The sequence below is a fragment of the Nestor notabilis genome, unplaced genomic scaffold (genome assembly GCF_000696875.1).
Source record: "Nestor notabilis isolate BGI_N333 unplaced genomic scaffold, ASM69687v1 scaffold7798, whole genome shotgun sequence".
Lineage (NCBI taxonomy): Eukaryota > Metazoa > Chordata > Aves > Psittaciformes > Psittacidae > Nestor > Nestor notabilis.
This window is the reverse complement of record NW_009938732.1, coordinates 6,030-33,849: the sequence shown is the minus strand read 5'-3', so window position 1 is coordinate 33,849 and position 27,820 is coordinate 6,030. Positions and strand designations below refer to the sequence as shown.

Sequence of the window (27,820 nt, the reverse complement as noted above, 5' to 3'; positions counted from 1 at the left end):
CAAACCCCGCCAGGCAAAGCCCAAGCGGGCCTCAGGGCCGGGAGCTCCATCATGAGGCTGCGTGCATGGGGAGAACAGGGCAGAGCAGGTCGTTGGCTCACTCCTTCGATTACGGCCTTCAGGAGCAGCCCCCCAAGCGGTCCTGGAGCCAGTTGGACATGAAAACCATCCGCTTCCCCTTCGGCTCCGAGTTCCGGCCGCTGGGGCCATGCCCGGCACTGAGCAGCAGGAAAGGGGGAGCCTTTTGGCACATGCCTGCGCCGCAGGGGCCGGTGCTGGGGCCACGGCGCTCCACTGAGCGGTACCTGGGCAGCAGCACTGAGTCCAGCGACTCCGACCCCGACCTCCTGCCCGCCGAGCACTGCTCCCTGTATGGCCGTGTGCTGCGGGCACCGATGGCCCGCGTGAGGCTGAGCTCCGGCAGCCTGCAGCTGGATGAAGAGGATGAGGAGGTGTCCTTCGCCACCCGTGCTGCGGAGGACAGGACGTGCAGGTCCAGGTATTTCACTTAGGTGCCTGGCACCGGCAGGAGGTGGCTGGCACCCTCCTGCCCGCCGAGCACTGCTCCCTGTATGGCCGTGTGCTGCGGGCACCGATGGCCCGCGTGAGGCTGAGCTCCGGCAGCCTGCAGCTGGATGAAGAGGATGAGGAGGTGTCCTTCGCCACCCGTGCTGCGGAGGACAGGACGTGCAGGTCCAGGTATTTCACTTAGGTGCCTGGCACCGGCAGGAGGTGGCTGGCACTGACCTGGGGCCACGGAAGGGTTACACTCCTGCTTGTGAAACAGTGATGGTCTGTCTTGTGAGAGTGGTTTTAGCTGTAGAGGATGCGGTAATGGACAGCAGAGGAGTGTTCAGAAGTACTCAACCCCTATACCCCAGAGTGCAGAACAGGGGAAGAATCCCCTCCCTGACCTGCTGCTCACGCTCTGGGGGTGCAGCCCAGCACATGGGGGGGTTCTGGGCTCAAGCACACACTGAAGCCGGGTCATGGGGAGCTTCTCCTCACCCAACACCCCCAAGTCCTTCTCAGGGCTGCTCTCAGTGAATTTTGCCAGGAGCAGGGTGCTCAGGGGAGGTCAGAAACAGGTTAAAACAGAAAAACAACTGGGCTATGGGTACTGAGTGCATCACTGTCCCTTGTTTTAGAAGTTGGACAATAAAAATCACTTGTTCACAACAGAGTTTTGGGTTCCTTCTTCTGCCCTGTGATGCCTGCACCCCCAGCCCCACAGGCACCCAGAGGACATGTTCCCCTGCGCTTCCCCACTGCCCTCATTGCTCCATGGAGCTGCTGGGCTAGTTTCCCTCTCCTGCCACTGCTTCTGGCTCCCTCTGAGCCTTAACTGTCCCAGCACATGGGGAGACCCACTGAGATCCCTCAAAGCTGCTGAGAACCACCACCTTCTTGGTTGTTTGCCCTAAGAAATGCATTACATCAAGAAAGCACACTGTGAGGTTTGCTTTTGCTCCTGGATACCCTATGCCAAAGCTGTGACCTTGCTGCTCTGGCACATATTCTATTGGAAGAAGGAGTAGTCTTTCTAGTGATGGAGTTGTTCTTTCCCTTTCCCAAAGCTTTGCACCTTGGTAAGAGCAAGGACCACCCCTCAGTACAGCATGGATGTATGGCAGTCTGGGTGCATGATTTAGAGGGTTAAGGAAAAGCAGCATTTCAAACCCAGCCTCCACCACACACAGCCCTTCAGGAAGGTCCCTCATAGGCAAACCTACCAGCACCATCAGCGCCTGGAAGCATGAGGAGACACAAGGGAAAGGTAGCCCAGGTCAGCTTTAGCATGAGCTTGTGCCACCCAGAGGGATCCATGTAGAGCCATGCTGCCGAGAGCACCAGGAGCTGCCAGCTCTGGCATTCAGGACTATGCTGGGAAAACAGCACTGGGAAACAAGGACTTGGAAACTATTTTTGGATTTTTCCATTGAGTCAAGAGTGCTGGGGCACAGCACTGTGCCTTACGCATCCTACACAAGGGGCAGCAGCAACAAAGCGGCTCCTACGTGACACAAATTAACATCTCCAAGCTGAATTCATTGTGAAAACTACCTTTCTTGGGACTGACTGAAACAAAGGAACAATCCCAGTAAGCGGTGGCTCACATCAAGGAACAACTGAAATAGCTCTTGAGTGAGTCCTTCCCCTTTGTCCCTGCTCAGCCCTATTGGCCCAAAAGAACACCCAAGTGATTGTGTTTCACTAGGGAAGAAAACAAGGATGGAGAGGACGTGGAATGACTTAGGGAAAAGACACAGTACCTGAAAAAAGTGAGCTCTGCCAGCCCTCACCCAGCAGGGATTATATATATGTTAGGATAGAAGCAGCAGCAAAATGCACACAGTATAGAGAAAACTTCACTGTGGACAAGCACAAGACAGGTTTCAGTCTATTTACCTCATCTCTGCAGCAAGTGTTACTTCATTTACTGGGAAACCATGAGACAAGCCAACATCCATACCACTAAAACTCTGCAAAGAGGAAAATACATTTTATTTCAGTGTTAAGTCATAAAACAGTGTGGTAAAATCAGACCTTTAACAACTGCTAAACTTTATGCAAACACACTCAGGACCTATGCACTTCCCTATTCAGCTGTAGGCATTGGATCAAATGCAAGAACAAGCAGTTAGGATTCTACATGTACAGAAGTGGAGCATGAGAAGTCAAACCAAGGGGTTCCAGAATGGTCACACTGATAAAGGACTCATCTACCCAAGAACACATTTCTCCATTCTGAGATTCAGACTAGGATACTTCAGTATCAATTCCTCTCCATTTACCATGGGAAGCCCAGCAAACCAAGCTAGAAGATGGGTTTCCTGCAGGAATATCATTCCATTAGCTACCTGCCAGCAACAGAATACTACTGATTAAGTTACACACTTCATCAATAACTAACGTGGTGGGGAAAGACAACTGTTCTCTGGAAACCAGGAATACAGACATCCACTCTTGGGAGTTATAGTCTTATGATGCACAAGCTTCAGGTGCAGAAATGCCATGTGCAGTACAGTGACAGCTTCTGGAATGGACTGTGCTATGGGAGCAAGGCTGTATTATACACACATGGATGAGGTTCTCCCCACACTGCCCTAGGAGGTAAGTGAACATCCCACCCATTTCACAGGAAAAGGAGAGGCACCATAGTCCAGCAGCTTGTTACAGTCCTATCACACACAGGACAGGTCCCAGTTTCCCAAGTAATTTACTACCACCACCTACCCAGGATCGTGAAGAGTTGCACCAATGAAAGAACCTGTGTCAGCAGGTGAGAGCCACCAGTTACAAAATCCAGGAGGAAATGCCATCACCTCTCCCCTCAGTCTCTCACATAAAACACCTTAAAGGGGTGAAGTGACATGGAAGTAAAAACCATGGTTTTAGCTCCGAGAAATGGAGCTCCTTGAAGTGAGTTGTGGGTTGAGATTGCTGAAGTGAACCTGAGGTAACTGTGGCCCAGGCCTGTCTGTACCTTCACTCCACAATGCCGAGGTCACGATGGAGTCAGAGCACTCTGACATCTCTACCACGTTCAGCTGAACACCCATATCCTGAAGACTCCTCTTTATGAACAGAATCACAGTGAACGCTAGGGCTGCTCCATCCATTCCCTCTGGCATAGCTGCTGGTAGGTGTCCTCTGGACAAGAACAGCATGGGGGGACCAAACCTTTCCAAAGCAACCATGCAGTTCTGTGCAAGGAACACCTTTCTTGCACTAGAACACAAGTCTTACTAAAATCCAGAATAAAACACAACAGAACAAGCCCATGAAAGTTTACAGAACTTAAATATTTATTTTTAAACCATTTAAAACCCCCCGAAACATTGAAATAAGCTTCATCTATAAACAGATTTACAAGACTACCAACTACAGAAGCTAGAGGAGCACTACAATTTGTTTCTGTGATGCAGTTATTTTGTAAAGCTTCAGATCAACTGTATTTACAACTTTTGCTGCTTTTACATTTATAAAAATATTTATTTAATCCATAACATTATTGTTTTCAAAAACTATTTCCAGACTTTTTTCTCAGATATAAATTCTAATTGAATTTCAGTTCTATAGCAGATGAAAGTTTTCAACAGAAACATCTTTTTAAAATTAAAACAAGGAGTTAAAAGTAATTTATTTTTTTATTTTCTATTTTTTTTTTTACAGTGTAGGCACCATTGAAAATAATTGTCCTTGGCATATCTAACCACCATCTCTCACAAGTGTCCTTTATATAAAAACGATGTAATGGCAACGTTTGACTAGAAATGCAGTATTTACTTGCACACACCATTACTTTTTTCAGTATTTGGCAGATATATTTCAGATTCTTTAAAATGCCTTTTGTGCAAAAACAAAATGTGCAGGTCTGAACCATAAAATAAACACACCCAGCCTTTATCAAAAATAAATTTACACCCACAGTTCCACGTCTAAAGTACTGAAAAACAATCCCAGTTCAAAACTTCAGCATAATATACATACTGGGTCGAAAAAGGGAAAAAAACAACAACAAAAAAAAAAAACCAGAAGAGAAGATATTACCCATCTAAGCAGTACCATAAATATATAACTGAAAGCAACTTTATAGTCTTAACCTAGTTTTTATGGAAAAAAAAATATTAAAAAACTCACTCTGTACTGCACAGTACTACCTTTTTGTGAAAGAATATCTATAACTCAGTTATTTGCATATTAACTGGCAAATACATCTTTAAAATACACTTTCAGAAAAATTATAAACAAATGATGGTGATGTACTGTCTTTAATGTACTTAAGAACAAAAAAAAAGAAAAACCTGTGTATAAATATCTTACAGGAGAAACAACACCACCACACAGAACGCTGGTGTTACATGGATACCTGCTTGTGAGGTATGTATCATGCGACGCTCGGCTTCTCTGGCTCCCTTCCACCCAGGCATGTAGACTCAGAGAAAAGAAATTAAATTAAGTTAAACTGGACTTCAGGTTTTGTCCATTATTGCCAAAAGCCCCACCCCCTCAACTGTATTGCTCTAAATTTTCCTACCATGATGACCTAAGATTTGAGTGACTACTTCAAAACCTGGTCTAAAAGGTAATACACATACTGTACATCAGGATTGACCTGTTGCTACATATCACCTGCAAACTATTGACATATTGCTCTCAAATATATTTAATCATAGAGCTGCCTAAAATACTGTACCAATTGAGAATTAGGATAGATACTGTTGCAGGTTTATTCTTCAGGGCACAATAACTATATGCTGGTTGAAGCAGGTGCTACAGCAATACCCTTGCCACTACATTACATGTTCTGAATATGCTTGTGAAAAAGCTATTTTCTCTGAAGCTTGTTAGTGATTTACAAAAGTTTAACTCATGAATACAAAAGACCTGTACATCCCCCATGTACAGGAACAAAATATCATCAAAACATACTGTACTTGCACTTTCTATTAACTAAAGTAATGATTATTTCTAAAAGCAAAACTGCACCTCAACATTTATCAGATTAAACAGGTGAACTACAATTATTAAAAGTTGTTCTTTACAAAATAATTTCCTGAAAATATAAAACCATGTGCACTGCCACAAAATAGTTGAGTAGGTTCTTTCAAATCCTCAATCACCATCAATATGTTGCAAAGATCCAAAAGGCACAAGGAGCTCATGAGCTAAGCACTGCCAAGCTTGAAGTAGTTTTGGTGGGTTTCACTGGGTCCATACGAAACAGCAGTCAATTGTGTGAAGTTTCTTAGGATGAGTCATTGACAGAAAATCTACAGATGAAAATTGAAGGAAGAACTTTGTTAATGATATTGTTTCAGCCTGGCAAACAGCACATAACTGGTTTTGCACCACTGAACTAGTACATGGCTTCATCTCCACAGTGGGAAAAACCCACCAGAAGTGACTTTCTTAAAATATTCCCTAGAAAGATAAGTTACAGATTCTCTCACTCCCTTACTGTCTGTTGACACATTTACAACACAACTGCTGCCTAAATTCAAGGAAGCAAGGGATAAGAACTATAGTGAATCTGCAGCAGCAGATGACCAAACACATCTAGTAATTGTTATTATTAGTTGTAGTCTCAAACAGAAGCATTACATATAAATACCAAAGCTGAAAGTTTAAAGCACTGGACATAGCAGATCTTTCCATTTCACTAAACTATTCGAGTTTGTCCAACATACGAAGCCCAGTGTCAACCGACCTTTCCTGTGCATAAGGACTTGAGTTAAACTTTTTCTTTTAAAACAATAATACTTTTTAGAAAATATTCCTTAACTTACTTCTGAAATTTCTCCATAAGTTTCTTCACCATTTTATCTGTGATCCCTGGACATGTTGCTTCTGCCATGTTGATGCTTTTCTCAAGTTCCTCAATTGCTTTCTTTCTGCTAGCATTATTTGTGTCCTGCTGCTTGAGCTGAGTACCAAAACAAAGGCAGATAAATCTATACAAGTTATCAGGCACTTGAGTAATGCTTTCAATGAAGTTTTTTTACATCAAGACTTACCTCAGCAAACACAGGGGTGATTATCATAGTTAAACAACTCAGGGTTTTAACAAGATCCTGATCCTAAAAGTTAACAAATAAGGATTACATGAGCATAATCTTACATGACATAGATACTGCATTTAACAGAGACACACGACTCTGAAAGTTCACTTAAATTCAGCAAAGCCCTTGAAATACATCGCAAAAACAATGAAGACCCCAGTACATCAACAAATGTGATGTGGAAACAGATGCCTGATGACACATCTGAATCAATGTCATATATTGTCAGAAAACCAGTTTTTCCTCTCTAATATTATACAAGTCTTTAAAATTCCCATCTCTATGAACTGATGCTGATCTGTTAGTATCTGGTATCTTTTGCTTCTAAGGCTGAGATGGACATAGGAAATACCGACCACAAACATCATCTCCTGAACTACAAAAAGACAGTCAGATGTTATGAAGAGTGAATAACTACCAAGTTTTACCACTATCTTCCTTGAAGTGGCTTCAAAAGCAATTCTCCCTTCTAAAAGAACTCCTCAGACTGTACGTACCGTCCCGTTCTGCAGCTTCTTTGCATCTGGCTTCTTTCGAACTGTAGTAAAGCTCCACTCAGGGTGAGAGTTATTTTCCTTGTTACTGGACTCCCTGAAGAAAAAGGATATCACGTACATAATCCTAGCCACGACGTAACACTAAACAAGCATAGATAACCCAAACATATCATACATCTATATGGATTAGTTCCATATTCCTGAAAATATGAAGAAAAACATGTATTGAAACATTAACTGAACTTAAAAACAAACCCAAACAACTTCACAGTCTGAATAAATTGAAATATGATCAAAGCAAAGTGAAGATGTTATCTACCCATAAAGCTTACCTTCTCCCATGGCATCCCATTTAAAACAGTTATGTGATATCCAGAAAAGCAAGAGACTCACAGAACTTCCACAGGCATTGTGCAAACTTCTTCAGACACCTCAACCTTGCTCTGCAGTATTTCTAATTGTGATTCATTGAGTTTGGTATAACCACTAGCCTCAGACTGAGGAAATGCTCAGCAATTAAATAGAACTGAGATTAAGTTCAGAGAGAGAAAGTTTAAAAAGATAATGAGTGGATAGCTTGACTTATGCATTAGTGTTTAGATTCATACAAGGGTTTATCTTGAAAGAAGCCAATGAAAAACATATGGAACAAAGACAGATATACAGAAGAAAAGTTAATTACAGAGAAACTGCAACAAATCTACTTTAGTAACATTAAAAACAAGCCCCAAAGAGACTAAACTGAAAATAAACTTACGAATCTGAGCCATCGGAATCACTTTCATCACTACTATGTCCCTCTGCTTTCCATCTCTTAAACCTATCAATCAGCTCTGTCAGATACGAAGTCTTCTTGGCATTTTTCATAATGAACTTGTGCTTCAGAAGTTCTTTTGCAGTGGGGCGCTGTAAGAAACACTTTAAATATTTAATGTTATGCTACCATGTCATGATTTTAAAAGTTAATAGGGAAGATTTAGAAAGACAACTGACTTCTAGAGCTACCTCACACAGTATCAGGAAATTAGTGCAACAGGAAGTCAAGAAAAGCCAGTAATCCACGTTTGCAAGCATTCTAAAAATATGATCAGAGTCACACAGAGCCTATACTGCTTATCCTTGTGTGCTAGGAGGTACACACCCAGGAAAATGACTAATCAGAATGCTCCAATGCAGCATTTCCTTGTAAGCAGAACTGAGACAGCTGAAGTTCTGCTGGAGTAGAAGACTTAAGATTTTCTCCTCTGTTAAAGCTTCTCTTCTGACATTAGCCCAGGTTTGAGTCCATTCTAGGAAGCTGCCTCTGCCACCATCATTTATTTCAGCATTCTCCTTCTCCTTTCAGTATTTTAAACAAGAGAGACTAGGACGGACACATATTAAAATCACCACTACCATTTACAGTGGCAAGTGTAGTCTGATTATTTCAATCAACTGTGATGCAGTACACCAGCAAAACACTTCCCAAGCATTAGAAAGCTGAAAACAAACCCAAAACATCTACACACACACACATATCTACTCACAAATGTTGGGTCCTTATTCAGACATGCATCAATGAATTCTTTAAAAGGTTTACTGAATTCTCCTAATAAAGTCGGAGGATTGTTTTTTGGAATGAGAAAGAGAACTCTCATCGGGTGCATATCGGAGTTGGGAGGCTCCCCTTTGGCTAGTTCAATAGCAGTGATTCCCAAGGACCAGATGTCAGCCTAAGAAAGGGAGAAGTTACTTTCAGTACAAAATCAAGAGCTATTGTGACTATTTATTAACCGAAATCTTCACATCTACTGCATCTCTCCAGTAAAATTAACACTGGTCTAAGTAGATAATGAACAAAGATTCCTTTCTAATACTTGAAGGCTGCAATTCCCGAAGGCCTGGTGACTTAATCCATCTTTAATGACAGATGCCTACAACATCACTTTTGTTGAACACTGTCACTGTTGTAACACTGTCAGTAAGTTAAGTGTGCACCTAAACAGATGTTTTTGGAAAAAGCTTGAGAAACATTAATCTGTTTTTCTATATAATCAACTACAAAGTGCCACAGATTCTCCACATCTAATTCAGGTTTTGTTTAGATGGCAGAATTGCTGCTGTTACTTTTAAACTGCAGATGCACAAAGGCATCCAGCTTTGTTTGACATCTCCCTCTAACAAGGCAGAGGTGAATCAAATCCAGCCGGTGATCACAGTTTCTTTCCTATCAGACTGCTTGATTTAGTTATAAAATGATCAACAACTAGTTAGACCTGAAGCAACAAGGGCACAGTGTAATTTTGTGAGGAATGAAGAAGTGGTGTGTTTTAGCTGAAGGTATGCATTATAAACACATTCTTTCTATCAAAGTATCTTACGAGCTGTAAAATTCTTTTCCAATTTAGAGATTTTTTTTCTCCCCAAGTGAAATAAACATTATTCACATCTTTTCAGATGAGCTACAACAGCTATTAAGGTCACTCTCATTAAAAAGCAGCTGGCAATGGTTGACTACACTTGGCACAGAAGTCACAAACAGAAGTTGCCCACTGAGTAAATAAGGGTTACAATCTGCATGTCTCCCAGTACTCCTTACCTAGTCACAAGATCTGAAATACCTGCACTTAATATTGAACAATTAAAGCAGCTCATTGTTTATAACTGAAACATCATAACCAACAACTGTGTATCAGAGCAAAATGGTCTGAAAGAATAGATGGGGTTTGTCAATCTCTGCCACTACAGGAAGGTATGAATATGTTTGCTTTCCTGTCAGTTTGAAGTAGGGACACAAGGAGAAAGGTTAAATTCAGTCCAGATGCCAAAACACTCAGTCTTAGTCCAGAAATTGAAGTGTATCCCGTCCAAAGACCTTCATCTCTCCTTACCAAAGGCTTGCACCTTCTGTGCTTTCATACCAGACTTTTGGAACAGAAAGAAAAGGGAGAGGACATTGCTCTTGTCCTTTCTAACCCTTCTATGATTCTATAGTGAGGAGATACAGAAGGCAAAAGATGGGTTTACTGGTAGAATGGAACTGAAGGGGTGGCACAACTGATGCATACAAAGGACAAGCATAAGGGGAATTATTCTCCATTCCACTGGACAACACACGCTGTTAAGTAAGAGTAGAGTGCTTTTCCAAAATGCCCTTGGGAGCACATTACAGCTGCATCATGAAACCCTGAACAACTACAACATACTCTTTCTTATCAGCAAGAACCCTTGTGACATGTACGCAAATTCCTTCAAGTCTGAAGGATCCTGGGAAAGTCTCCTGGGGCGTGACTATCTTCAGGAGATCTCAGATACTCAACAGTCTTTCCTTTATGTACACACCACAAATACAGTTACACAGTTACTATTTGAGAAAGACCAGTATGAAATTATTACTTGGCATATGCCAAGATTTTTAGATTTCTTGCTTCTATTTGCATCTATGGAGATTAGAAAGCTCAGGGCCAGCACTGAGTAAACTGTCATTAACCACACGCTCTAGGTTGTCTTGTGGGTGTACACACAGGGGAAGAGGGACTGTTCCCTTCTTACTGTCATTCTAGCAGCAGTACCCACCCCTCAGAGAAGGTCTGCTTTCCTACCGCTAGTTTCCATTGGGAAACTCTCCTTTGCAATTAAGTCATCCATCAACAGCTCCCAGGACAAAGAGAGATACAAGGTACCATCACACTACCACAGCTACCCATCCTGTAGTTCAAGTTACTTTTTCCTTCCCAAGATCAGCCACCTGTGCTAAAATCTTCAGCATTACAAAGGCGCTCAGGAATACCATTAAAGAAATGATATCCGGAGGCGTTTGTTACAATCTGAGCAGAGAGTAAAATTCCAGCCACCATACTGGCTTTAAATAAGGTACATTCTAATAGCATCCTAATTTGTGAGTGTTTTATCACTGAATTATATGTGAAACACAAAATTAAAATTAAAACCTAACCAACCCCCAACACTGGCAGCATCCAGGAAGCTCCTCTGAAAGAATCTTAACATGAAAGCATCAGCTTCCTTGGTGACTTTGCATGGGTTTTGCATGTGAGCACAGGTACATATAACTGCTATATAAAATCAATTTTTGATCCTACTTTTAATTTTGTTATTTGAAACTCTGTAATTTAAAATCTCCTTTTTTTTTCCATACTGATAGAACTAAAGTCACAAAACCCAAAGTCACTTTTGGTGGATCTGCAGATACAAAGAAAAGGCATTCTACTTTCACACCTACCTTTGAATCATATGCTGACTGCTGAATGACTTCAGGGGCCATCCAAAAAGGAGTTCCAACAAAAGTATTCCTCTTAATCTGTGTGTCTGTCAGCTGCCCAGCAACTCCAAAATCAGCAAGCTTAACGTCACCTTGCTCTGATAACAAGACATTGGCAGCTGCCAAGGGGAAATAACATCTAAATTAGAATACTGCTCTTAGGATTTTTAAAGGCTTTAACAAAGTACCATTTCAAACGTTATGCACCTTTTATATCCCTGTGAATTTTCTTCTCTGAGTGTAGGTAGTCAAGACCTTTCAAGATCTCCTTTAGCATGGTAGCAATCTGGAACTCATCAAATGGGCCAGCACGCAGCTGCAGAGAAAACACATTCAAATAATTTTAATCCTGTATTTCATTTTTTGCCTTGTTATTGGTTGAATTCCACCTTCAACTTGAAAGATTTCCTTTTAAAAGTAAAGGACTAACACAATTCATGTAATATTCAAAGTATGTCAACATTCTATCAGAAACAGGTGCCACTGGAACGATCATCTTCACGTCTCCTCTACTGACAATACACTGAAGATGCTCTTACCTTCCTAATGAACACTGTGTGCTTCCCTCACAAGAAAAGCTAGAACTAACTTAGCACAAAGTTATAGTTTCCTACAGACAGCAAATCAGACCGAGTTTTGCATTTGAGATTAAAGAATTAAAAAACTCAGTTTATTTCAAAATAGTCTCGACTGTTGGGTTTTAAAATTTAATGATGCTTTTTGTCTTGTTCCAGCTTTTTTGAATCCACGCTTGCTTCTGTATCAACATAAGGCACTACTATAAAGCTGCTAGTACAAAGTGCAAACATTGCGCATTAGAAAGCTATGTAAACAAAACAAACAATTAAGGTGGGTGATTCTGTCATAAAGAATACCAAACAGCAGCACTGAAACAGAGAACCCCATGAAATTATGGTATGGCAACATGAGACAAATGAGACGAAAGCTTTATTCTTCTAAAGGTTCAGTGGTTTCCATTGTCCCTGGTAAAAGCTATTTCACCATTTCTGACACTCCACAGAAGACTTATCAATTACTCAATTACTTAAATTGATTCGCGAAGTGATGCACACGCTTCAGCCCCTGCTGAGGACCACTGTTGGCAAGTACAGAATGCACACCCATCTAATACTGAAGATGTGATATTTTTCCTTCAGAGTGACACAAAAGAAGACTGATTTTATGATCTTACAGGAAAGGGTGGGTCTGAGCTTCACAGCTGAGGCAGAGCTGTCCCGAAACCATGGGGAAACCACATCCCCATACAGTGGACTCTGCTCTTGTACTCTCTAAGCTGCATCCTTCATGAATGCTACACTATCTTAAGTAAAAGGCACTTTCATGCTTGACCGAAAATACCTGAAAATGGAAAACCCAACACCTTCTAACCAGTTAAAATTAACTGCACCCTGTGGGCACACCATTCATTCCTGAATCCCAAAGGAAACTTTTGTTACTCAAGTGTCATGAATTCTACTAGGGGGAATGGAGAGACAACCCAAAATCTGAAATCCCACCGCATATGGCAAGAACAGTACTTTTCCTCATACTAAAAAAGAATATTAAAGAATGCCTTACATTTGACTGAGAACAAACGGACATTTCCTAATGCTTAGAGACAAACAGTAAAACGAAAACGAAACATTAATTCAATATAACAGAGCTACCATTAAAATTCACACTTTTTGGAGCATTACAATCCAGCAGTGGTGTAACACCAGCTGCCTCCAGGGACTAGAGAAACTGGAAAACACAATGAAATAAGGTTCACTAGTATTTATAATGCAAAAAAATCCTATACTTACAAGATCCAAAGCTGACCCTCCACCCAAGTATTCCATTATTATCCATAGTTTTGTGCCCTGTAAAGGAAGGCATGAGTTGTGAGAAGTCCAAGGCTGCCATTAAAAAAAAAAAATATGTATTTCAATAGACTACCAGCATACTCTTAGGAGAATGCAAATGCAGAGTCCCATTAATCACCAAGTTCCATGGAATTACTTCATGTAGAATGGTCACACAGCTCCTGAGCAAGAGGTCAAAAGAGCAAGCACAGTTTGACTGTATTATTTTGAAAAGCAACCAAAAAACCCCAGCACCAAGACATCTTCTGCTAATGGCACCTACACCGAGCCCAGCTAAAGGAACGGAACTCGGAGAGAAAAGTGATTTGGTGGTGGTTTGTGTTGCAACTGAGTGTTTTAGTACATGGTGTAGTTCTTACAAAAGACTGTCTGATTACAGTTACTAATTCCACTCATTTGTGATACAGAAGCATGATCATTTTAATAGGAAACTTGCTTGTAACATCACCACACCACTCATTTGAGGAAAATACTCAGAACTCCAAATGACTTTTGAGCAAGACAGAAGACAGCAAGTGTGAACACACTTCAAAGACTCCAGAAATCGAAAGCCTAACACAGGGAGCTGCGATGTGCCTCTTGGTCTATGCGGTAACTGCAAGTGTGTATCTAACATGTCCACAAGCTCCAACTGAAGTTGTCAGATCCAGCTAAAAGCAAGAACTGACAGCTCTTGAATATGTGTACCCAAGGACTTGCGTCCTACCACAGAACTCGCCTGCTACCACAGGAGCAGCTCTGATTCTGAGAGATGAAGCAACACTCCAACCATCAGCCATCAGAAACTGCACTGCCAGACCTGGAACCCTAAGGAAAGGCTCAGGATTCCCAAGTTTTCATATCAGAAGTTTGAAATTGGCCATTAAAAGGTCAAAGATAAGAACAATATGGTAAAACAAGCAGTATGACTTGAGGAACTGACAGTAGGATTTGTATTTTTGTTATTATTAATATCACAGAGCTCACGTACTCCTTCACTATCTGCTATTTGAATCTCGGCTCCTGTGAACAGATGGGTTTCTGTGCTTTCTTTGCGGAGATTTCAACCACTAGAATACTAGAACTGAAAAATTCTTTTAACACTGACTTCTACATGCTGACTTTGCCCTTGCTATGTAGCTACAAAAGGTGGCTGGTTCACACTAACAAAACAGGAAAGATTTGGTATCAGATCCTCAGTCTGTTGTGTCAAAACTGGGATCTTTGGCTATTTGCTTGCCAGAATCCCCTCCCATTTCTGAACCCCAAAGATCAATCTATGGGCTATTACTCTAAAAAATTCTGCAAATAAACCCATATATTTATTTGAAAGCAAAACCAGTTGTTAAAAATACTCAACTGAACCAGACCTGGTGAAGCACCACAAACCCAACAGCCTCCAGCAAATATTTACTGGTGTTAGTACCTTATAACAGGGCACAAGCTTATGTCAGAAATACTCTGTAAAAAGCCTCTTGTATTTTATGCTTTGCCACCCTATTGCCAGACTAATGACAGAACTCTAAACCAAACTCAGCAGGCAAATAAAGGTGCATTTTCTTAAAGGCCCACATCCAATTCTCTTAACAAAGTGTGCTCTATTCGATTTATCCTGATTTGTTTAAAGCTCACACCATTTCTGAATGTCTATTCCAGCATTATGAGATCAGCAGGGAAGGGCTGGCTAATTTTAGCAGTTTTTATAAAGCCCAAATTTGTCAGCTGAGAAGACCTGCAAGGAGCTCCAGTTTAAGGCAAACATTGTGGTTACCAGACATGTTTGGAGGATTTGACTATTACTTGCAAACAGTATAGAGTGAAAATGAGTAAGTACTGTGTTCTGAAATAATGGCTCAAAGAAACTGCTCCTGTCCACTGTAACGGAGTGTGGGTATTCTCTAGACACTCAGGAACAACTTTTTTCCTAGCTATTTTCAGTCAACCAAGTATAAATAGACAATGTAGAACAAACAGTATCTTTAGATTGTCTCCAAGCCTTGCTGCATAAAGTGCTGTAGAATTCTGATGGAAGTCTCTGGGTGCTCCTACAGGAGGAGTTCTCCACATTCAAATCTGAAAAACTGGGAAGAACTTCAGGCTTGTTATAACTGCAGAAGAAAAGAGCAAGGCCAGGTGCTGTGCTAGTTACAGGCTAGATATTTAAACCCCTTGGCTGAATGGCATAAATAGAGAAAACAATCATGAAAATGCAGTCAGCAAGAGATCTATTTCTACAGGATCAGGTGGAAAGCACAGCTCAAATATTCTCTCAAGCTTCACAAATCTGTGTAACCAAAACACACCACAATTTGGGGAATTTTTTATACCTTTCTTTAATATCTTTTTCTTGCCTGAGCTGCTCAGGCAGCAATAATTCTGACAAGCCATTAGGCTTGAGGAAAACACTCATTTTAGCTATCCAACACACCTTACACTCCTGCACTGATATGCACTGGCACTTTCGAGGGTGCCCTCCACAAGCAGCGTTTAATTTATTCAGATGTGATGTTAATTGCAATTGAAGTGCAATACAGGATGAGAAGACATGTTTAGATCCTGACTTTTCACATGTATGAGCATCTACAGACATCTACATGAGGATTTAAGTTCTCTTACAGCTACAGAAGTTGCATTAGTACAGCTGTAAGCTTGTACAGTTCTACACACACTTGTGAAAGGCTCAACATAAATAGAAAATACCTCAGCTCTAAGAGTAGTTTAATGGGGAATTCCCATTCAAACTCCAAAATTCAAGATATACAGGTAACCCAAATTACAAAACTATGAGAGATTTGGACCTTTGATAGCACAGTAACTGAAAGCTTGCATCAGCTTTATCCCAAGAACCTCAAAGAAGTAGACCTTTCCATCTTGTACCAAGGATAAGGTTTTTAAAGAGTACAATACCTGGCAGCAGGCATTAATGTCAAATAATGGTCATTAAAAATATTAAGGAACTGTCCATATGTTTCAAATCCCATTTACAAGTCAGATGCACAAGCTGTAGCCACTGAGCAGCCAGGCTGCAGCACAAGAGAGTATCCTACATGGCATCAGCTGAGCTAAGTTACAAATTTGTAAGTCAAGTAATGGAAATAAAGCCACTCTTCCCTTCCCCCTCCCAGCAGCAGGAGCATTGGGCAGAGCCTGCGTGTGGCTGGTAAGCCCCAGGCTCCCTGAGCATGGGTCACTCCATCCCCACAAGGCTGGCTGGGCACCTGCAAGTGTGAGGAAACTGTAAAGCTGCAGAATATGCAGAACAGACTGTACAGGAATAAAGCCTCTCACCTGAAATGCTTGTAATTGGAAAACCCTCACAGTTCACACCTCTTCTTTGGCATTGTAGTCATAAAACACCTTTTAATTATTAAATATGCCATCTTGCTAGAGGGAAATCTGAAGCTAACTCAAACTGATGCCAAGAATTATTTGCTTATTCAAAGCTTACTTAAAATTGGTATAAACCCCCGAGAATACGTTCCAACAGATGATGTTCTGATACAGTTGAACTGGATGAACTGAGGCACACATGGTCCCAGCTGCTATTTCTTCTAAGTAAAAACTAATCAACTTTAAAGTTTTAAACCAGATCTAGACTACTCAACTAAGAAATACCAGTGTTGTAGATCACCTGAATGCCTTTGCACTCAGGGTTTGCTTTGGTATAGTCAGGAACATACTAAGTCTCTTTGATTTAAACAGTGCAAAACTCAAAATCACTTCTAACAACATTCCAAGAGCTTCACAGAAAGCCACATGTCTGATTAATACTTTGTAGTAAACTATTTCTGTTCCATAAGCCTGAGCTGAAAAAGGGCAGATAGACTCAACTGTTTTGTCTTCCTGTAAATGAAGATGCAAAGATAAAAAGAAAACTCTTAAATTTTGAAATACCTTTCCTTTACTGTGTGCTGATGCTCTTTCTAGCTGCTATCTTACGAGTTGCTTCTAGGAATATTTTCAGTGATCTTTATATGTAGAACTAAGATCTTTATATGTAGAACTATTTACTGATAAACCTATGTGACCACTTCAAATGTGATCTTCATACCAGTTGTATCCATAGCAATTCTCTGCAGCAGGACTTTGCTTTGTAAGAGCTAAGATGTCTTAATTTTCAGAATTTAACCTCGATGTTCTTTAACCTTTAATTATACAGTCATTTGGTATACAACTGTACCTATTTCACTGTTTCTGAGAGATGTCTACAGTATATAGAGAAATTAAATCCTCAGTGAAATACTATACAGCTAAATAGTCAGGCTGTCTGCCATTCTCAGACTAATAGCTAGTAAGAAGTTAGAAAATATACACATAGCAATTAAGTAAAAAAGCAGACACAACTCTCAAAATACCTGTTATTACTAAAATCAAAAGGCAGCATAAAAGATTCTTTGCACTCTTTCCCTTGAGGAATCTCAAGCTGACAGATCTAATGCTTGTGACCAAGGATAAACCTAGCTTAAGACAAATGCAGAGCCAAGACACTGCTGAAACAGTCAGTTACACCTGGACAGTTCTGCAAGTTGGAAAGTCTTAAGTCAACATTTTGGACTCTTGTAGGTTTTCATTTTTGCTTGTTTTTAAATGATGCCTTAGATCACATTCACACATAACTTTGCTGATGTTGGTCTTATTTTGTCTCAGGCCTGCTCTGCTCCGTAATAACCAACATATCCCTACATGGTGCAGTGTTTCTTTCCATATCAGACAATGGGTTTTGTTTCTATAGCTCTGAAAGTATTTTTTTGTTCCCTCAAAAAGCCACAAGATTGTGCTAAGGACTGTAGAGGAAGGACAGAAAACCAAAGCCCAAAAGCAACAGCAATGGCAAGTGGAATCCTCTACGAACTCTGTTCCTCCTCTATTTTGTGCAAGCTCCAGCCTCAAAGAGCAAGCAGCAAAAGGAGCAAAACACAGTGAAAAGCTCTGTTCAAAGAAAAACAAGGATCTACTAGGAAAAAAAAAGGCAGTTGGCATAACTCTTCCTCAGTTGCAGAATTCTTTCCTAGTGGCATTCAAAACAGATTTGTGCAATACTATACATTACCTTTAAATATGATCCGTAGTATTTTGTTACATAAGGACTATCACACTGACTTAAAACAGTTATCTCTTGCTGTATATCTTCTATTTCATCTTCTGCTTCCTCAAGGTCTATGATTTTTATAGCTACCACCTGCTGTGTCCGATTATCAATTCCTTTGAAGACCTCCCCAAAGGAGCCTTTTCCAATGCGTTCGAGTTTTGTGAATAGTTCTTCTGGGTCTGCTCTGTGGTTCTAGAAGAGAAGAATAAAAGAAGGGAGAGGGGATACACAAGTTACTTATTTACTCCCAAGTTATTTGCCCTCATGACTTCCCAAGCAGCACATCACCCAGATTTATTGTCACTTGAAGGCTCACATCAGGTAGGTTTATTTCCTGCCCACTAACTTCTACTCCAGCTCTCAGTTACAGAACATACATTGTGCAAGTATGCCAAAGGTAAATGAGCCTCACCAGGGAGGGAGGCAGGTACAAACCTCATTTCACTTCCTCACACATATCACCACCTTAAAACAAAAGATCAGATGTGTTCTTAGCATTAATCCTATCTGTGCAGTAATTCAGAAGACTAGGGAATGCACTTACTGGCACAGAAGCACTACCATCACCACCCAAGCAGAAAAGGCTGCGCTTTCCACCTGGCCAACAGCCTGGGGCAGACAAAGCACCCTATCCAGTGATATAGTGGGGAGCTGCTTGCGTGAACATCGCCCTAGCCAGTACTCCCTGGTAGATCCTGAAATCTGGTAAGATCAGACATCTCTGGGGCAACTGAAAGTGCTGACAGAAAGAACAGCAAAAGGGACTGAGGTGTTCAAAGAAGGACTAGGACATCTGGAGAAGAGTACTGAACCCAGGGTACTGATCTGCACTGGCTGGGATCACCCAAACATGCCTTAAAAAGGGGAGCAGAGCACCAGGCCACAGAGCACTGCTGAGGACATGTGGCTTGGAATCTTTGCTGGTTAACTACTCTAGATGATCTTAAAGGTCTTTTCCAACCTAGCTGATTCTTCCTCAGGGCCTGTAGGGACACAACAAGCGGTGATGGGTTTAAACTTAAACAGGGGAAGTTCAGGTTAGATCTAATGCAGAAGCTCTTCCCTGTGAGGGTGCTGAGGCGCTGGCACAGGGTGCCCAGAGAAGCTGTGGCTGCCCCATCCCTGGCAGTGTTCAAGGCCAGGTTGGACACAGGGGCTTGGAGCAACCTGCTCTAGTGGAAGGTGTCCCTGCCAGTGGCAGGGGTTGGAGCTGGGTGAGCTTTAAGGTCCCTTCCAACCCAAACCAGGCTGGGGTTCTTCAGATCAGCAGACTGATTATTATACAAATATTTGAAATTTCTCAGCTCCATTCAAGTAGTCACAAGGGAAACAAAAAGGAAGCAAATTCTCATTTTCCCTTCAAGATAAAGCATGCCACATGGCTGCTTAGAGAACCTTGTGTATCCAAAAACCACAGCAGTGGCTTCTGAGGGATGAAGATAACTCGCTCCAGTTTAAGAACACCAATCTTCAGGGCACAGTAGGGGAGTTTACTGACAAGTGTTTTAAAGAGGTAAGGTGAACATGTTAAAAGAATAGCCAAAGCTTTGCACAGCAACAGGATTAAGCACATTACTGCTGTCAGGACCAGGCAACTCATTGCACAAATTAATCTTTGGTCAAGAAATATCTGTCCCAAAAAGCCCTCTGATTCAATTGCAACATCTGAAAATAGGAGAGATGCTTTGCTTTAGATATCTTACACACTCCAAAACTCTGAAGCAAAAGAAGTAGCAGTTTTGGCAAATGCAAACACTCAACCCACAGCACAGATTACTCTATGTAACAAAACTGTTATCAAGAAACGCCAGAAAACATCCTTACACTGGTGTTGTTGCAAATGGATATGAAAATCTTTACTGGGAATAAAAGAAATACATCACTATCTAATGCCAGTCCAAAATGGAGAGTCTGGTTTCCTTACTGGGCCCTTATTGTCGCTTCTTCCCTTCTACCAGAACCAGAATTTATTCCACAATGTGGTGGGATGAATCAGGAAACAGATTTAGCTGAGAGTTCACCATCTGATTTGTCAGGTTTATTTTCAGCTGAATCAGTTCACCATTCGTATGTAGCAAGCTGTCATTTGTGCTCTCACAAGAGGAGGGGACATGAAGGAGCATGGCAGATCCATGCTGATCTGTGCAGCTAGGCTGTGAATATACAAGCACACTGCTGTTCCCGAGCACTGCATTAAAGCAGGAAGAATGAGGAATTTCTCCTTTGTCTACACTGAGCTTGACGCTATTCTGCTCCATTAAAAGAAAGACAAAGGCAAAAAAATGACCTTCAGTGAAATGATTAAGTGAAAAATTTTGTTCTGTTGATAGAGTCAGTGAAAGATCAAAAAGATGAACAAATACATAAAGTAAATAAAAAGAGAGGATGAGTACTATTTGGTCTGGAATCTGAGACAACTAATATTATTCCACTGGAAAAGGACTGAAGGCTTCAGGTGCTCATAAAGTTTTTAGATAAAAAAGACCCAACCAACCCCAAACAGTAAGTCTTCAAAGTGCCCCAAGACACTCATATTGCCATACGTTACTGCACCAGCTCCTGCCACCTTTTCATTGTTAAGACTAAAATGATTTAAAAGTAGTAATTTTTTTAAAAATCTGAATTAAAAATCTATTTTCAAATGTGTTTCAAGTGTAACACATCTTGAAACTTGTCCCTTCTTTCAAAGGACGAGTGTAGCAAAACCAGCAGTGAGTGCCACTCAGCCCTTCCCTGCTGCTGGCTGAGCTGCTGAATTGGTATTTAGCTACCAACCAAATGTGTTCCTAAACTACATTAGTTGCAATAAGGAATAATTACCTGATAACTCCCCATTTACAATAAACACAGACACACATCCCCCAAGAAACAATGGAATTAAAAGAGAGGATTGCCAAAACTTTTCATGAACACCAAAAAACTCATTTTCACAAAAACTTAGCTTTGAGACAGTTGGAGCCTAGAATTCCAGGAATCATTCACGCTAATTGTTGTTGTTCATCTGAGGTGAAACCTGTTAAAAGACTTCCAGACAGATAAAAGTAATTTAATCACAGGCATAGTCAGCTAATCCAGCCCTTCACAAATGTTTGATGGAGTCAAAGGGCAATACTTGGGTTTTGCTTGGGGAGAAACCTTAAGCAGGAACTCCGCTGGCCTTCTCAGAGCACATCACTCAACCTTATATACCCACCACAGCCAGGCCTCCAAGCTCTCTCCTCCAAGCTATTTCAGGTGAATTAAAACTTCCAACTCCTAAAGCCACTACACGGGAGTGCTGGAGTGTAGGGAGAGCTGGGCACTGCTGGACTTCCTGCCCTGCAGAGCTCCAGCGCAGATCCCTGTGAGGGAGAGGTGCAGCAGAGAACCACCTGTGTGGGACTACCAGAGGAAGGAGTCACATCTTTCTACTCTGAAAAAATCCTCGCCCAGCAAGCAGTCAGCTTTACATCTCCTCTTCCTCACCAAGGTGACAAGAGACTGAAGGACACTCCAGGAGAAGGGCAAATATTTCTGATGAACTATGCCTAATACTGAAACAGCATCCTGTGGAAAGGCTTCCGATTTAGAACACTACATAACTTAAAGACTGCATTTTGAAACAGATTTGCTTTCACCTTTTTCGTTCCTTGTCTTGCAGACTATTGTTCTACAGGAACTTTCTTCTACAACTAACTTAAAACAAACCCCCAAAATGCCAAACTTTAGAAGGCTACTTTTTAAACAAACATACATCTATATAATGCAGTAATGCCTATCCTCCTCTTCCTAGTATAGAAAATGATGGAAACATACTTTATACAAATAAAAATGTATGTGTATACACACCCTTGATATATACCAATATATTTTTGCAGCACAGTTGCCAGCTGAGCTTCTAATATGGTAGAAATTAAGATTTCCAACACTAGTAACACTCTTGAGCAAAACAACCATTGTTATCCCCTGTTCTTTCACAGATCTTTCATTCAACAGGAGGAATTTAGAAGCTTTGAAAGCTGCCTGCATGAATAATTGGTGGGGTTTTTAAATAAACACTGGTTTCTATGGGAGTCATGTCTGTTGGGCAGCAGATGGTAACAAGACAATAGACAGCACATGGACTCCATCATCACCTCTCTGAAGATAACACCTAGAAGTGGATAAATCAGGAGGAAAATCTACTGCTCTTCCCCTCCCTATGCCTGTTTTCACAGACAAAAGCAGCACCAAGTATGACAAGCACAGACACATTCACATGCCAGCTTCAATCTCACCAGCATGAGTAACAGGACCAGCATGACAATACAAGCCCTCTGCATAGCTTTGGAAGTCCACCTTTTCCCCAGTCCAGCACTACACAGCCCGAGATCAGTAAGATTTCTCCTCCTCTCTTATCCAACCATGTGCCATGACTGCCTGTGTTTATACACATAGCTATGTCCACAAACTCAGCTTGGAAGGGACTTCAGGGGCTCATCTAGTCCAACTGCCTGCTCAGAAGCCCCAAATAAAAACCCCTGAACACTACAGTGTCGTTTTTACCAGCATACCTGCAGTAATTGTATCAAGTATTCTGCCAGTACAGCTTATACAAGCATTTTCTTCTGATTCAAATAAACACAGCTACGCAGCAATGTCCTGGGGCAGCATCCTGCTGCAGGACTGGCTGGCTGACACATGTCCCATCTCTGACCCTTTCACGTACCTGTTCTCCAAAGTCTGTCTTTTTCCCTTGAAACAGAGTTAAAGTGCACTGGGTATCTAACTTCTGAGAGCATACAGATATGTACACACACCAAATTATGTGAGATTGCTTCAGGCTCTGTCAGTGCAGGACAGCTCTTCTACAGAAACAAGTCTTCTAAGAAGGTTCATGAATGAATTTCATTAAAGGCCACTGAGTACAACTGGATGAAAACACAAAGCTTAAAGAATCTTGGACAGAGACTGAACTAATGCCTTGTTATCTAACAAAATCAAACTCGGGATCCTCAATATCTCCCAAGGCAAATAATTTAACATGGTCTTGGGAGATTTCTTCTAAGTAGACTGTCAATGTGAGAAAAATCTTTCTTGTTGTCTTAAAAGAGTGTTTCTAAAACCTGACCCAGAAATGCTAAGATATTCTCTGGATTGTCAAGCATCTCCCAAGCTTTATTTGGAACAGAAGTTTCCTTAAAATTGTAGCAGTACTACAGAATAGCTCACTTACACTGAGCGCCATTACTCAAATATACATTAGATAAAGATGCAATGATGAGCTCAAAAGATTTCATACAATGTTGGTAAAAGAAGACTAGAGTGTTTACTTGTCTGTTTTTCAAGTATTCATTACCACATACTGGTATCTTTGGAAGCTATCAGCATTACCTGGTGTTTCAAGGACTGTCATTTCAAGCAATTGCTCACTAAAATAAAAACCTGATCTTCACAGAAAGGGAGAATTCAAAGGTAAACTACAATGAAAAGAGCTACCTTACAGAAAGGTTCAGGTAAAGAGGAGGTTATGTTATGGCCAGACATTCAAACTAAACACAACCCATGATCAAAAAATACCCCAGTAATTAATTTGTTGTGCAGCCTCACAGTTACATTAGCATTAAAGTGCCAGATCAGAAACGTACACCAGCGTTGGTGCTGAAGCCAGCATGCACTGCACCACTTCTCTTAAGTTCCACTGTCTGCACTGTCTGAATTATGGCTAACAATAAAATTAAACAGCAATTATGAGGCCTACTTTATTATCTGTAAAATCTCCAAGGTACCTTTTATTATCTTAAGAAAGAATACCTGGAATACAATGAGTAAAAAAGACACTTGGAAGTCAATAAAAGACATTAAAAGTTAACGACATTTCACTTATTCTCAACATTTATCTGATTCTTACCAAATACTGCATCTGGGTTGAACACTGAAATCACCAGCAATCAGTCCCTTCATTTGTCTGTTCTCACAGAATAAAGTACCTCGAAGTTTGTCTTCCATTCAGAGCCCCCCCAGATAAAATTAAGAGGCAGTAAGACTGGTGAACCTGATGGTCTACTGAACTTTAGAGCAATGTCTCACTCACCAGATACTTTCTTCTTAGTTGAGTATCATTCCATACACTTATCTGCATGTAGTTTCAGGTGCATTTTATATATACACTCACATTAATTACACACCATGCAGATTCTATTATATAACAATATATATTCATATACATTATATATATTTCCATATTTTACCTGCATAAGGAACATTTCACTTCTTTACAACACAGCCACCACAGGTAGTCATAGATTTTAATTCCTGGAGCTCCTCTCCATGTCCCCCTGCCGATTTTATGTTTAAATCCCATTACAGTTAAAGTTATTCACACCAGCAGTGACATGGGCATGTGTGTATGTACTTAAAAATGTAAATAGTTTGAAGTTAATGAAGGCACAGGTGCAGAGCCACCACTACTTATAAGGAATCAGAAAAAAAGGAACCTGCAAACATTTAAAACAAGGGTGGAACCTGTCAACATCTTTTTCTTTATCTTGTGCACAAGTGATTCGTCTTGCTTCTCAGAGAACAGAACTTTGATGCTATGCTGAAGTCCTGCTCAAGACTCAAATATCAGTAGGTATTTCATTGTATTTACTGGAACTGATAATACACACTGAAGAAAATTATTTTAACAACAAAACAATTTGATTTTATAAAGTATCAAACTTTTACACCATCAAGTGTTTCCACTCAGCAGGTAGCAAAAACTAGAGCTGAGCTTTGCTGTCCTTAAATGGGATCTGACCTCTCTTATACCCTTTATGAGACATCTCTCTTATCTGACAAGGTCAAAACTCATTGCCATTTTTAGTGAGAACCTGGAGAACTTCAGTGTAAAACAAGAGGAAAAATAAGTAAGTGCAAACCTCATGTGGCTTTGTTTTCATCAAGTCAGCCATAAAGTGAGCTGCTTGAAAATTCATTACTATCAAAACCTTAAAATCAGCATTCAAACCCACCCATTCTCAGACTTTAAAGGAAAGAATCACCTTCATCTATCTTCAAACCACCTCTGACCAGTGGCAGATGCAAGCTGTCAATGGTATGTTGTGCTGGAAATGGAAACCACTGAACTCACTTCCTCTATTCTTAGCCATCCTTTCACTTTGGTAACACAAAGCGAACAGCAATTTAGGAAACAGCATAAATAAGCAAAAAGAAAGAATAACACCACATCTCCCAAAGATCAGCTCTTAGACACAGGCAATTAAAAACATTTACACCAATTATTTATGAAGAGTATTCTGCATTGAGGAAAGGAAACACAAACCAAAGTTTTTCCTGCCAGTGAGCTTCTCTGTAACTGAATGTCCTTACATGTCAAATGGAGCCCCACTTCACTTCCACTCTATGTATCAATACCCTTTAACCACATAAAGATCCTCAAAGCACTGTATACAGCTCCATATCCTTCAGTGTGCTCACATCTGAGGGGCACGGCCTACCAAAAGAGTCAGAGGGATTAAGGAGGGGAAACACACACATTATGTGGCTAGGTCTTTACTATGGATGGATCTACATAATCTTTAAGGTTCCTTCCAACCCAGACCAGTCTGTGATTCTAAGATTTGAAGAGACCTAAATGATGGAATGCTGTATAGCTAGAGGGATCCTCTATCCTTAAATGGAGACACAAGTCACTTCAAGAAATCAACAGGTTCTGGTATCCCAAAGTCTTCAAACTCCGTTCTACATATACTGGAGTTCAACAAGCTGATCTTTCAAAATGAATCTGATCTCCTTCGTTGAGCAGTGCAGGACAAGTGACCGCTGAACGGGTAATGGGCTCACCTCAGCGAACTAACTGCCTGTGCACCTGAACGCGTGCCAGGAGCGAGAGGACATCTGCAGTTCCTCACTGCTGGCCATCATTTGTAATCTCTCCATTATGAACTGCTTCAAAAGCCCTCATCTGCAGAGAGATTACAAAAGCCACATCCAATAAGAATATGGAAAAATGACCATTTATGGGCTGCAGCCTACTTGTAGCACAGGCCTCTCCCCTCAGCACCAGCCTGCTTATCAGTGCACATTCATTTAGGGTTTTACTTCTGCCACACCCACTTAAAGGAAAAACTACACCAAAACTCTGCCAGCAATAAACTGTATCGTGAGGGCATTTGGACCATTTCCCTAATATTTAGAGGTGCGGTATCTTCAGCCAAATGGCAACTGCTACATACGTTTTACAGGCCTCCTCACTGCTCTATCTTGAAAGCCATTTTAGCACTTTTTCTGTGCAAGTCAGAAGTTGATACACAGATTTTCCTCCTGTAAATACGATTAAATTCATGCTATGATACAGCTAGAACGAAAATAACAACAAAATCCAGCTTTTTAGCCTGCCAGTTCACAAACTAGAAAGCAGCAACAAGGCATCAAGTTTAAGACACACTTAAGTATCTTTGTGAAATCTCCCCACTGAAGCAATCATTACTTTTTTTTCAGGCTCAACAAAACTAAAGCAAGGCAGAAAAACACTAGTCGAGAAAACGAAGACAGCTCCAAAACACAATGTGGGTTAAGGAGCAGGCCCCAAGTTTATTTACCACAGGTAAGTCTCCAGGCATAATCACTGCCTGCAACGAGCCCCAAGTGGGAACCCACGGTTAGAGGGTATCACACCACCCCTGTAGCTTTGGAAAGGAAGGCAAACACACCAGTCTGCTAGAAACCCAGATTTCTGTCCTCTCCCCAAGGCTAGACGACCACAAGCTTGAAAGCTTTACTCTTCTCTTGAATACTGGCTCTTGATCCTATCAATCATACTAGACCTGAAGCTACAAGAACCACGCAATGAAAAACCAGAAATACAACTCCAAAATGAGCTACAAAGGAAGCAAGAAACCTATTCTGCCAGAACCAACCTGCCCTTTCAGGAAACTCCTTTTTCAATTACTCTGCAGCTCATTCATAGCATGGCAAAGCATCTCATTACATAAACCTGTGAGGGGAAGGGGGAAGGGAGGAAGAGAAACACCCTGAAATAAAAGAATCAGATTCTTCTTGCCAACTAGGCTAGAATAAAGCTGTGCAGGAATGTAAAAATGTTCTTGCTGTGACCGGTTGCCAGATGACACCTTCCTAGGTGAGACATTCACGGCAAGATCATCTTGCTCCCCTCATAATTCACTGTATGTTTTTAACTGATTTACATCAGCAGAAATTCAATCTTTTTCTTTCAGTGTTCTACGTTTAGGCACTTCACAACACTCACGGTCATTTCAAGCTGTACAGTGTTTTTATTATCCTGCTTTCAGCTCCCAACACAGAAGCCTGCATTGAAATACAACTTGACATCCAGGAAAGCATAAGACACCCTCTGATTCCCCTCCCTAGTCAAGATTACTCAAATATTCAGAACATGCAACAGTTCCCAATTGAAAGGAAAGCCTGCAAATGATCACAGAGCAGGGGGAAACAGAAAACCCACACGTCCTTCAGGACAGAACACATGGGTCTTGAGTTCTGGTTCATGAAAACCACCCTGGGATCTCAGACTCCCCCTTCCACAGCTGAAGTGTGAAACCTGCAGATAACTAACATTTCTC

At 41.1% G+C, this 27,820-nt stretch overlaps 2 protein-coding genes across 2 annotated transcripts in view; one reads left to right on the top strand and one right to left on the bottom strand.

The window, feature by feature from the left end:
• FRMD7 (FERM domain containing 7) overlaps positions 1-512 on the top strand; it is a 10,217-nt gene extending 9,705 nt beyond the window's left edge. The window contains 1 exon segment of the mRNA XM_010019490.1: positions 79-512. Within this exon segment, the coding sequence (XP_010017792.1) occupies positions 79-512 (434 nt within the window).
• A 3,460-nt stretch (positions 513-3,972) lies between these two features.
• STK26 (serine/threonine protein kinase 26) lies at positions 3,973-18,446 on the bottom strand (the record flags this gene model as incomplete). The annotated part of the gene is made up of 10 exons (XM_010019489.1): positions 3,973-5,777; positions 6,294-6,430; positions 6,522-6,584; positions 7,064-7,157; positions 7,821-7,969; positions 8,590-8,775; positions 11,283-11,440; positions 11,529-11,637; positions 13,127-13,183; positions 18,216-18,446. Coding segments are annotated over 10 exons (1,209 nt in total), but the record flags the coding sequence as incomplete, so codon positions are not given.
• Positions 18,447-27,820: the final 9,374 nt, after the last annotated feature.